The sequence below is a fragment of the Amblyomma americanum genome, chromosome 7 (genome assembly GCF_052857255.1).
Source record: "Amblyomma americanum isolate KBUSLIRL-KWMA chromosome 7, ASM5285725v1, whole genome shotgun sequence".
NCBI classification, from domain to species: Eukaryota; Metazoa; Arthropoda; class Arachnida; order Ixodida; family Ixodidae; genus Amblyomma; species Amblyomma americanum.
In genome coordinates this window covers 137,603,648-137,615,972 of record NC_135503.1, presented here as the reverse complement: position 1 = coordinate 137,615,972, position 12,325 = coordinate 137,603,648, and the positions used below count along the sequence as shown (strand labels likewise).

General features: G+C 49.8%; 1 protein-coding gene across 2 annotated transcripts in view; it reads right to left on the bottom strand.

Moving 5' to 3' along the window:
• Positions 1-12,325, bottom strand: part of LOC144097480 (thiol S-methyltransferase TMT1B-like) — a 56,764-nt gene that overhangs the window by 26,349 nt on the left and 18,090 nt on the right. For both annotated transcript variants that reach the window (XM_077630199.1, XM_077630200.1), the window contains exon 2: positions 570-1,280. In XM_077630199.1, coding sequence (XP_077486325.1) covers positions 570-944 — 375 coding nt within the window. In that variant the 5' untranslated portion in view covers positions 945-1,280. The remainder of the gene's footprint in view (positions 1-569; positions 1,281-12,325) is intronic.

Here is a 12,325-nt window from a genome sequence, read left to right as displayed (position 1 = left end):
CGTATAAGTACCATTACCCGTGGTTAATTACCGTGCACTTACAACACACAGTGCATGCAAGTCGTGGGTTCGAACCCGCCCACTATGGTAGCACTTCGATGGAGGAAATATGAAAATTCCGTGTACAGTGCATTATTAGTGCCCGTTTAGAAACCCAGGTGGTCGAAATTCTCCGGAGCCCTCCACTACGGCGTCCCTCATAGACTGAGCCGCTTTGGAACGTCCATCCTATAAAGCCAAACCAAATGTGCCATAATCCTATTTGCTGACCCGTTCAAACCTATATACATTTTTCAGTAAAGGGGGCCGGCGAAGGAGCGCCGACCTTTGAGCATGCAAAAAGTGACGAAAGGAGAGGGAAAGGCGCGAAGAGGCTGAACTTCAAATTTTAAGTGCAGATAACTCAGCTCATACAAAGCGCGTCAAAAAAATTATTGCGGGAGGATGTTCGTGAAGTGATGCCTTTGACATCCCAGGCATATATACCGCTACTTTATTACAGCTCCTTTCAGAGCCCCTTTAATGCATCAAAGACTTTTGCCTGCCACTTGAACAAAAGGAATGCCTACCATTGGGTTCGCTGCCAGGTTCTTCTGGAAGGTCGGCTCGAAAGCGGTGTTGGGCTCCACCTTCCAGTACTCGACGGGGCGGCCCACGAACTCCAGGTTGGGTCCGTACGCTGCACCCACCTCCAGCAAACGCACGACGCCGCGTGACTTGAGCGACGAGTCCTGCGACTCCAGGTCGTCTAGGCGGGCGAGGACGCTGCGTCGGGGCAGCGCATAGCCCTTGTCCCACACCCTTTGGGTCAGCTCGTAGAAGTAGGCGAAGTACCACTGCTGGAACCGGTGGTGGACTACCAGTACGGGTAGCAGTGGCACACCACAGAGGAAGCTAAACGCCAGGACGGCGTGAGACAGAAAAATATACATCAGCCTATTCATTGGTACACTCTGCGTGAAGCCTTATCTCAGGAGACAAGCCTCGTGTCGGGCAAGAACAACTTGTGTGCCTGGTGTTATTGACGTGCTTTTGCTGACCGTTGTTGCGAATACCGTTTCAGTTCAAATGGGTTTGCTCTTCTCGGTTTTATACGGATTTCAGGCGGCCTTTCTGCCTCTATTACTCTAATGTTTTCTGTCTCCTTGGCGAGAAGCCCTCGTTGTCAGCCTTGAATTGGGTATATAGATGTTTCCAGTTTCCGCTGTCTTAGAAATAGCCGCTAAGCTCGTGCTGCGCAGCGCTTGCGGCGGTTATGCTAGCCTCGCAGATTATGGACCCTGAAACAGAAAAGAGAACGAGAAGGATGTTGTCATGTTGAATCATGTCAACCCACATTCCATTGCCGGTTACGACTTGAGTGTACAGTAAATCTCCGCTCTACATTCAAGACCGCCGAAAAGAATTCGTCCGTGAAAAAATGCAGACCTGTTGTTATAGCTTTTATAGTCACCTAAACAGTTAATCACGAAGCGATTTTATAAGCTTAAGCATTTTTATGCCTCTGCCTTGTTGGGCACAGTCAAAGATAAAAATCTAATTTTGTTCAATGTTGTGATTGGGCAGACGAGTAGCAATCACCTATAGTAGTAAGCAAAACTACAGTTTTGCTTCCTTAGTGTTTACATTCAAAGCAAAACTACAGTTTTGCTTCCTTAGTGTTTACATTCAAAGAATCCTGAATCTTTCATCTTGTCGACGATATGACCGGTGAGGCGCACGCACACTTGGCACTTTGTACATAAGCATCGGCTCCATAATCAAAATTAAAAAGTGCATTTTAAAAGCCGGGGAAGTGCTTGAGCGAGCGTCTCAGGGAAAACGGTAGAGCGCTGCGATCTGGTAAAGGGAGCAACCTGGCCATGCATGTCAAAGAGTGCCAAAACTCCTCAGCGTTGCTTCACAGCACTACCATTATCCGCCGCGGAAAGTCCAGGCACGAGCGCGAACTGTTAGAAGCGTTTTAATCAAGAACAACGAACGTGTTTTGCATAAGTGACCCATCTGTTATTATTGCTGAGAATGAGTGGCATTTTTATCCGGGTTGCAACGATGTCCGGACTTTGATAAATGCGGCATGTATGTGCGCTTGCGCAAGTAGGGCGGCTTTAAATACGCGCTTGAAACAATAATAAATCTGTTGTAAGTCCGGCGACCGTCTGTGTGTGTCTTCTCCTGGTCCTGCGTCCTTTTTTCAGTTTTTTTCTCTTCATTAAAATTGTCCTGGTTTTATCTATTTAGCAGAAGTCCAAGGTTATGACATAAGGATTGATCCATTTAGTAAGCTCTTGGTGTTGGGGTACACCGAACTCCTCTCTGTCTTGCGTCCCGGCAACTGCTGTTTTTTTAAGGAATGAAAGCAAAATGAGAAGATGGTCAGAGTTTTTGAAATGAGATTTATAACATAACAGATGCCTAAAAGAATATAACGCAAATATTGGAAGAATATTCAACTTCGTAAAAATATTTTTTGCCAGGAAAAGTGTGTGGTACATTTGCGATGCATCGCACAGCTTTTTCTGCAGCAAATATAGCTTGAGAAGATTTTAGTTTGGGGCATCCGTTGTGCCCCAAACTATATCAAAATATTGAAAATGAGAAAGGAAGAATGCGTTACAGAGCATGATTTTTGCTCCTACTGGAAGAATGTGTCTTCAGAGTGCAAGTATACCGACAGCTGAAGTGACCTTTGAATGAGTGTACTCTACATGAGTATTCCACGTTAAATTGTTAGAAAAGGTAACTCGCAGTATTTTTGCCGACTAAACGAGCTCTACAGGTTGATTATTGAATACGACTTCAATAGATCTTGATATCCTTTTTCGCTTAACATAGTACAATTTCAATTTTAGTCTTTACTGGATTTACTCGCAGATAATTTGCTTCTGCCCATGAACTAACTAAATTTAACAATAACATTGTTTGTTTGTTTGTTTTTGGACGTCTGCTTCTGAAGAACTTGTGAGAAAAAAAGATGCTTCATCAGCATATGACACTATCAGGGCAACTCGAGCTGTAGAAGATATCATTTGTGTAAATTAAATATAATAATGGTCCAAATAATTTCTTGCTTTGGGCACTCCGGATGTAATAGAGAGAGAACTTGCCTTATTTACATGTACGCACTGAGCTCTGTGTGGCAAATAGGATTTTATTAAAGTTAGCTCAACGATACGGACCCCACAGTTATTTAATTTAGAAAGTACAGTATTATGATTAATGAGATCAGACGCTTTGGTAAAATTAATATAAATGCACACGATGAGTTTATTTTCTCTCCATGCCATTAATGTATATATATAGAGAGAGAATGAAAAGGAAACGCAGGGAGGTTAACCAGATGTGAGTCTCCGGTTTGCTATCCTACACTGGGGATAGGGGTTAGAAAGATGACAGAGAGGAAATCGCAAAAAAAAAGGAACGTGCACACATAGAGACACACACACACACAAGGCGTTCCAGTTAAAGTCTTTCACACAGGCCGGTAGATTGTAAGAAGCGCAAAAGCGCTTGCACGGCCTTCTTCTGCGACGGTAGGTCCTTTCGATGTTGTAATAATAATAATAATAATAATTGGTTTTGGGGGGGAAAGGAAATGGCGCAGTATCTGTCTCATATATCGTTGGACACCTGAACCGCGCCGTAAGGGGAGGGTAAAGGAGGGAGTGAAAGAAGAAAGGAAGAGAGAGGTGCCGTAGTGGAGGGCTCCGGAATAATTTCGACCACCTGGGGATCTTTAACGTGCACTGACATCGCACAGCACACGGGCGCCTTAGCGTTTTTCCTCCATAAAAACGCAGCCGCCGCGGTCGGGTTCGAACCCGGGAACTCCGGATCAGTAGTCGAGCGCCCTAACCACTGAGCCACCGCGGCGGGGCTAGAATTCTGTTTTCGGATAGCGATTGGTCGTCCAGTTGGTCAAGTTCGTGGCGGATAGCGATTGGTCGTCCAGTTGGTCAAGTTCGTGGCTAAGGCATGCCCTCTGTGGACTGTACTGCGGGCAGGAGCACACTATATGGCCAATAGATTCTTCATGGCCGCAGTGGTCGCAGGCTGGGGTGTCGGTCATCCCTATGCGGAAGGCATAGGCTTTAGTAAAGGCAACACCCAACCAAAGTCGATATAAAAGCGCGGCGTCTCTACGGCGAAGCTGTGATGGCGCTCGAAGACTTAATGTTGGATCAAGTGAGTACAGTCGCGTATTTCTTAAATGTGGCTCATTCCATTGCGACTCGGTGCACTGCCGAGCAAGTAGGCGGAGCTTCCGTGCCGCGTCTGTTCTAGAAAGAGGAATTGGGACGTGGCGCTCCTCAGTATGGGCTGAGCGGGCAGCGTGATCCGCCCGTTCATTGCCGATAATCCCGCAGTGACTTGGAAGCCACTGGAACGTTATTTCATGGCCGGCATCACTTATATGGTGTAACGTCTCTATAATATGGAAGATTAGTTGTTCGTGCGGTCAGCGTCGTAGGGGTGACAGTAGAGACTGCAGTGCCGGCTTCGAATCGCAGAATATTGTCCATTTGTGTGGCGGTTCATCACCAATGTGATGAAGGGCAGTTAAGAGCACTGCGAGCTCTGCTGCCGTCGATGTTGTCGCGTGGGTCGTCTTAAATTTGATTGTTGTAGCTTTCGCTGGAATGACGATTACCGCCGCGGAGCTGCTTGGAAGGACAGATCCATCAGTGTAAATATGCGTTGAGTCACGGTAGTTCTCGTACAAATGTAGTAGCGTGAGCTGTCTAAGGGCTGGTGATGACAGATCAGCTTTTTTCGAGATACCAGGTATTGCGAGGTTGATTTTTGGCTGAGCGAGGCACCATGGAGGGATCGAAGGTCTCGCAGCCGGAGTGAAACAAGCTGGCAATGATTCTTCATATGCAGTTATCGTTTGGCTGAAAGATGTGTGTGGCCTGTCCGCTGGTAGAGAGGCTAAATGGTGACGAGGATTCCTGGCTAGATGCCTTATATGGGTCCTGAGTACTTCAATTTCAAGGTGGGTCTTGACAAGGTGGTCTCTAGCGATTGCTATCGTAGCCACTGTTGAAGCACTCTGAGGCAGGCCTAGACAGATCCGGAACACTTGACCCTGGATACTTTGTACTGTGTGTAGATTCGTTTTGCCTGTGTTGTTTATTGCTGGCAAGCTGTATCACAGAAATCCTAGAAAAAGCACCCTGTACAGTTGTAACATGGCACTAGGCGACATTCCCCAGGTCTTGCCAGCGAAAAACTTGAACAGGTGGCAGATGCCTGTCTACCGTTTTTTCACGTATGATATGTGTGGGCTCCATGACAAGTCCCTGTCGATTATGACACCTAGAAACTTGTACGATCGGATCCATCGTATTATTTGGCCATTTATCATTACACTGTAGTTTGCCATGGGTTTGCGCGTAAATGGCACTAGTGCGCATTTCTCGGAGGAAATTTCCAGGCCTCGATTACGGAGGTAGATAACAGTTTGTGTGGCGGCTCTCTGAATTTTCGCTCGCAACTGTAGGCGTGTTACTGCAGATGTCCATATGCAGATGTCATCCGCGTACATTGATAGCCTGACTGTGCTGACGTGCTCAAGGAGAGCAATTAGTGTTAGATTAAATAACACGGGGCTAAGTACACCGCCCTGGGGGACGCCGCGGTAGCTCTAGTGAAGAGAAGTATGGCCTTCCTCGGTGCTTACAAAGAAGGATCGCATGGATAGATAGCTCCGTATGTAATTTCTTTCTGTGTTAAAAGTGCCGTTTCAGTAGACTTTTGCTTCCTAATGCCACGCTGAAAATCAAGAAATGAGTCATTGCAGTCAAAATATGAGGTCAATCGAATATGTATTATTTTCTCAATGACCTTGGACAGTACACGCATTATGAAAGTTGGTCGATAGTTAATAAATAATGTTTATCTCCATGCTTAAATATTGGGATTACCCGGGCGATCTACATTTCCTTAGGGAACACCCGAGTGGATAAGATCAGGTCGTAAATAAGGGCAATAACAGGGCACAAAGTGTTAAGAACGTATTTTACGGGCAAAATCTGCATACTGTCCAAATCCTGCGACTCGCTATTCTTGATACTATTTATACAAGCGAAGAATTCAACTTGATCAGTTGGGGCTACAAAGAGGGACTGCGTGCTATGATCTTCTCGTACATACTGAGCATAGTTTCGGCAGATACTCCCATTCTGTTCACTGTGTTTAGTTTGCTGAACAAAGAAGCGGTTAAAAGCATCTGCCAAATAAGCACCGGATAGCAGTTTTCCCTCATGTGCAAGGACAGCAAGAGTTGAAGCATGACTGCAACCGTGAGTTTAGTTTGCGCCAAGCTACATCCGGACGTTGCGCATGTTCATCACGGATCAAGCTTATTAAGTGAGCATATTTTGCCTTCTTAAGTTTAGATGTAAGTTTATTTCGATGGGCCTTAAACTTTGCAAGTATCGTTAAATCTTTCGTTCTTACGAATTAAGCAACTAACCCATTTCTATGCTTAATCACATTCAGTGGCACTCGTGTTATCCAGGGTTTTGGAGTTTTTTTCGGCGTCTTTACTTGTACTACCGGACAGTGCAGATGGTAGATCTCTTTGAATATGCTGATAAACTGCGAATAGGCAGCGTTACTATCACTCTGTTCGTAGACAGCGTCGTATGTTTGCTCTTCAACTGCGCGGCGAGGACTCAAGGCGAGGAAGATTAATAAGTTGGCTACAAGCAGGTGGCAATGTATTCCATTTTGACTGAAAATAGCTCATCTACAAATAAAGAAATACCCGTATGGTCGTTGATGCCAATATGAATAATATCAGCAAATATTGTGTCAATGTTAAAATTCGTAATAAATACATATAATACAGTAGAGCTTTATTATGTGATGCGTGTTGGACGAGTGATTACATTGCAAGAGCAAGGCTAAATTCATTCTGGTTAGGTGTAGGCACAAACATGTTCGCATCCAGATCTCCTATCCAAAAGAAAAAAAGGCCGCCACCGTTTGGAAGAAGTTAAAGTAACGAGCGTTAGCTATTTGGTATACTAGATGAGAAAAGCGAAGAAGAACGCGCCGCGCGTCTCGAGATGCGGAATGTAATACCCTTTCAAACGGGGTGGATTCCCACTATGCTCGGCTACGCGTGCACGCACGCGGCCTAGCGGAACGATCGCCTCCTAGCGCCATCTATCAAAGAAATTACTATGCACGTCTACCCACTGTCGAGTTGCACCTCAAGACACGTCCCAAAAAGAATTTGCTTCGTTTTGGGGGGTCAAGGTGGGCCTAGAATTCGGCTTGCGGTGCGATATGGTAACGCTTCAATTAGTAATTGCATATATACAATGATTACCTATTATGTAATTGTGGTTTTATTTCTATACCACAACCCATAGGGTTTTATTTGCCTACCAAATTCAGTATACAGCTATCCCCGGATGGGTGCCCGCAGTTGGCGGAGTATATATATAGCGGAACGAATGTACATATTTATAGCGGTCACGTAACGGGACAGTTTTCCTACCGGTTGTAGGGTATTTTTTGGTAATGAGGGGGGGGGGGGGGGGGCGGAAGGGATGAGAGGACAAAACCAATTTTAGTGACCGCCATCTTGGAGTCGAGAAACCGAAACTATGCCACCATTTCGACCCCTGACATCATGCTCACAAAGTTCCACCTCTATCCAGCATATTGTACCGGGACATCATCGTTGGTGCGCGGCAGGTGGTTGTTTCTCCAATGTTATCGTAGGTGACACTACAAGTCTCAATGCGAGATGCGCTGTTTTCTAGTTGCAGCCACAGATGGCGCCATGATCTCAGGGTGGTTAGTGTTCCTGTATATGCTCCCGCAGGGAGCAGAGTTGCGCGAAGGTCCGCCATTTTGTTCCAAGCTGTGCGGGAAAGCAGCTCCTCGAGCGCACAGGCGCTGGGATCATGACGGGGCTGGCGTTGTAGACCAGTTCGCTTTTTTTTTTTTTTGAAAAGCTAACAAACGGCGCTTGATTGCGGGCATCCTTATTTCCTTTTACTGTATCAGTGCTCAGAGATCGATGCTAAGCCCATCATACTTCGTTGAAAAAACGTCGGAAAATAATCCGATATGCCGAAAATATCATACAGCATGACAGAAAGATCGCGGAATGACAGCGATAGCTCGCATTACGGACATTAATGGGGCAGAAATGTTTGGAAATGAAAAACCCGCGTGAGTTGTGCGATGAAGAGAAGTGCGGTAATGCATCTCCCCGCAGAACCACATTGAAATACATTATTCTATAAGGTTGCGACCGCCGATGTTGCACGAAGCTTGTGAAACCACGCTGCATACGATGTGAATGCGGGCAGTCTAAAGCAATGCATTTTGCACGCAAGTAAATCTAACCAACCAAAGGCATGGATATCGGAAACTATCGCGCTTATCTTTCACAAAATATACATATCATTTGTTGGTTTGACTTCTAGCCCCCCATTGCATTTTTCCTATGCCATGGTCATCTTTTCAAGCCAAACACATCACGTGCCGTACTTTTTTAATATCCAAAAAGTAAAGAAGCCTGCTTTAAATCACTGTAGCTGAACTGTGGCATACGAGTTTCCAATGATCTCGAAAAGTGATCTGTATCTCTTTCTGGTGCTGTTATTTGCTCGTTTTTCCCTAAGCACTATTGCGTTTTCTCTTGACCTACTTGAATTATATGTACCTTCACTGCATTTTGAAATACCTTTGTTTTGGACTGCTCCATGCTTTTATTCCAGGAAAAATAATTATCTCAATATCCAATTTTGCTTTCAAGTATTTCATGCTATTTTTGTTCCCTCTCCAGCAGTGTTAACATCCTTGTTAGTAGAACCTTAAGGGTATTCTTAACAAATAAAATAATTGAATAGTGATACGGGAATAAAAGAAGAGGCGGAGAGCGAGCGCGAGCGGCGAGCGCGTGGCTCTAGCACGAGGGAGATAGAACGAGAAAGCTTGGCCGCCGCCGGTCGTGCTTCGCCGGCTCTCCTCCGTACTGCTGCTATATTTCTCTGGGCGGGCCCGTGGCCACCCCGTGGCATCCCACACTGTAACATTTTGATCGCAGCGGTGGGATCATGCCGCTCACCCGCTCCCAGACTCAAGCACCCGACGTGCCAGACGACAGGAGTCCACCACCAGCCGATAGCGCCGACGACGCGGCGGCCGGCGCCGCTAGACCTAGGCGCTCGGAGAGGCTCGGCTCTTCGCAGCAGCCGGACGCCGGTGTTGAGCGCCTCCTGGATACAGTCACCCAACGGATGGACGCATGGGAGGCCCGTCTGACTGCCCAGGCTGGGGAGATGGAAGCTCTCCGGCGCGAACTCCGTCGCCTGGTGCCAGCCGAGCCGAGCACAGGTCAGGTGCCTTTGGGCGTCCCCGCCGCCGCTGTTTACGGCTCTGCCGTCGCTGGGCCTGCGGTCGTGGCCGCCAATGGCGTGCTCGGCGCGGGTGCGTCCTCGCCGCAGTGTTCGTTGGACGTTGTGGAATTGCCCACATTTGACGGCACCATCTCGTGGGATGCTTACCGCATCCAGCTGGACGGTATTGCGGCGGCGAGAGGCTGGGACGAGCAAATGAAGGCATGGATGCTCGTTGCAAAACTGAGGGGCCGCGCCACCGAGCTGCTGCAGAACGTGCCGCCCTACCAGCTGGGCTCTTACACTGTTCTGGCGGGCCTCCTCGCCGACCACTATGGTGCCTCAGGTCAACCCCGTGTGCAGTACCACCGCCTGCGAGCCCGCCGTCAAGAGCCCGGGGAGACGTACCAGGACCTCGCCGCCGCCATTGAGCGCCTGGCTCTGCAGTCGCTGCCGGGAGCGCCTCAGAACGCCGTGGCCCTGGTCGGCACCGAGGCGTTTGTCGACGCCATCCGACTCCCCGAGGTGCAGCGCTTGGTCCGCTCTGGCCGTCCTGATTCCGTCCGCGCCGCCATGGCGCTCGCCATCGAGGCGGAATTGACTTTGCTGGCCACGCGGGGGTCGCCACCGTCTGCCGAGCGCAGCGTCCGGGTGCAGGCTCCTCGGTCCGCAGCCCCAACTGCGGCCTCTATCCGACGCCTGCGTAACGACGTCCGCATGACCTGCTTCCGCTGCGGCCTGCGGGGACACTACGCGAGGGACTGTGCCGGCCCTCCAACGTCGGGAAACGATTTGGCGGAACTCCGGGGGCAGTTCGTCCCCACACTCCTTCGTTCTCCGCGTCCCCTCCTTTCGTCGGCTCCGATTACCACTGATGCTCCTTACGTGCTCGTCGACGTCGCCCTGCTTGACCGGCACGTAAAAGCCTTGGTTGACACTGGAGCGGCTGTCAATGTACTGCACAAATCGTTTGTTGCTAACGCGCCCCACCTGCTTCTGCCAGCCGCCAAAACCCGGCTCTTAGCTTTTAACGGCACCCCTGTGGAGCAAGTCGGACGTGTCGTCGTCAACCTGACAGCACTCGGAAATACCATCTCCACCGAGTTTGTTGTCGCAGACAGCCCTATTTGGCCAGTGGTCCTCGGGTGCGGGTGGTGCCAGCAAGCCGGAGTCGTCCTTAATTTTACTAGAACCAAACCACGGGCGAGCCGAACTCTGTGGGCCGGGCTGGCTTAGCCGGGTTTCCAGCCTCGGTGTCGCCCTGTGGCAGTCCCTGGTGTCGGCGACCAAGCGTGCCTCAGCATCTCTGCGTGACCTCGCGACGAAGTGGCCGTGTCGAGTCAAGCCGTTCAACGTCACTACCGTGACTGTGGCGTCCGCCGTGACCCTGCCACCGGGTGCGGCAACGTGGGTGTATGCCAAGCTTGACAGTCCGGTCACAGCAGACGTGCTGTTCGAACCCATCCGGTGTTCAGCTCCAGCCCGTCAGATGACCTCCCCTCGAAGCCTTCTGCCTGTGCTCAAAGGAGAGGCCCACGTATTTATACTCAACATCAGCAGCGTACCTCTCGCGCTGACTCCCGGCACGCAATTGGGTACAGCCTCAGTTTTGGACCCCGGGTCACCAGTGGCGTCTCTGCAACCTGAAGCCCCGCCTCGCCACCCTCCAGCGCCGGCGATCCTATCATGGGAAGAATTTAACTTTGGACCCAGCCTGACCTGCGCGGAGCTCGCCTCTCTGAAGACCTTGCTGCTCGAGCATCGCAGTTGCCTTGCTCTCAGCGCCGGTGAACTCGGGTGCGCTTCCTGGGCTCAACACCGGATCAACAACGAAAACCGCGGGCCCGTTCATCACCAACCTCGCCGTGTAGCGCCAGCCGAACGGAGAGTCATCCAGCAGCATGTGTGCGACATGCTTGACCAGGGAATCATTGCCCCTTCTTGTAGCCCTTGGTCCTCCCCTGTCGTCCTTGTGCGCAAGAAGGATGGAACACTCCGCTTCTGCGTTGACTATCGGAAGCTAAATGCTATTACTAATTGCGACGTGTACCCGCTGCCTCGCCTCGACGATGCGCTTGACCGCCTGAAGGGGGCCCGTTATTTTTCCACGCTAGATCTGCTCTCGGGCTACTGGCAGGTGCCTGTTCACCCCGATGATGCGGAAAAGACGGCTTTCGTGACTCCCGACGGCCTTTACCAGTTCAACCGTATGCCCTTCGGTCTCTCGAACGCTCCAGCCACCTTCCAGCGTCTCATGGACCGAGTCTTAGGCCATTTGAAGTGGACTATGGCGTTGGTCTACCTGGATGACGTAATTGTCTACGCGGCTACATTTGAAGAACACCAGAGACGCCTCAAACTCGTCCTCGAAGCCCTTACCTCTGCTGGGCTTCGCTTAAAACCAAAAAAATGTTTCTTCGGTTTCGCGGAGGTGACGTACTTGGGTCACGTTGTGAGCCGGCATGGCATCCGTCCCGACCCTGAAAAGCTAAAAGCGCTTACAGCTTACGAAGCTCCCACCACCGCCAAGGAGCTCAAAAGTTTCCTTGGATTTGCTTCGTATTTCCGTCGTTTCATTCCGGACTTTGCCAAGCGCAGCGCTCCATTGACCGCCCTGCTGAAGAAGAATGCACCGTGGAGTTGGACGCAGGCCCAACAGCTCGCGTTTCTTGACGTCAAGCACGCCCTCCTCGAGCCTCCTACATTGGCCCATTACGACGAATCGGCCCCCATCGTCCTCCACACGGATGCCAGCCAAGATGGGCTCGGCGCTGTCCTCCTGCAAGAAGACGAGTCTGGTGACCACAAAGTCCTAGCTTATGCCAGCCGCCAGCTTTCCGACGTTGAGCGCCGCCGCCACTCTTCAGAACTCGAGTGCCTCGCCGTTGTCTGGGCCGTCGAGAAGTTCCGTCCCTACCTGTACGGCCGTCACTTCACCATAGTCACGGACAATAGCG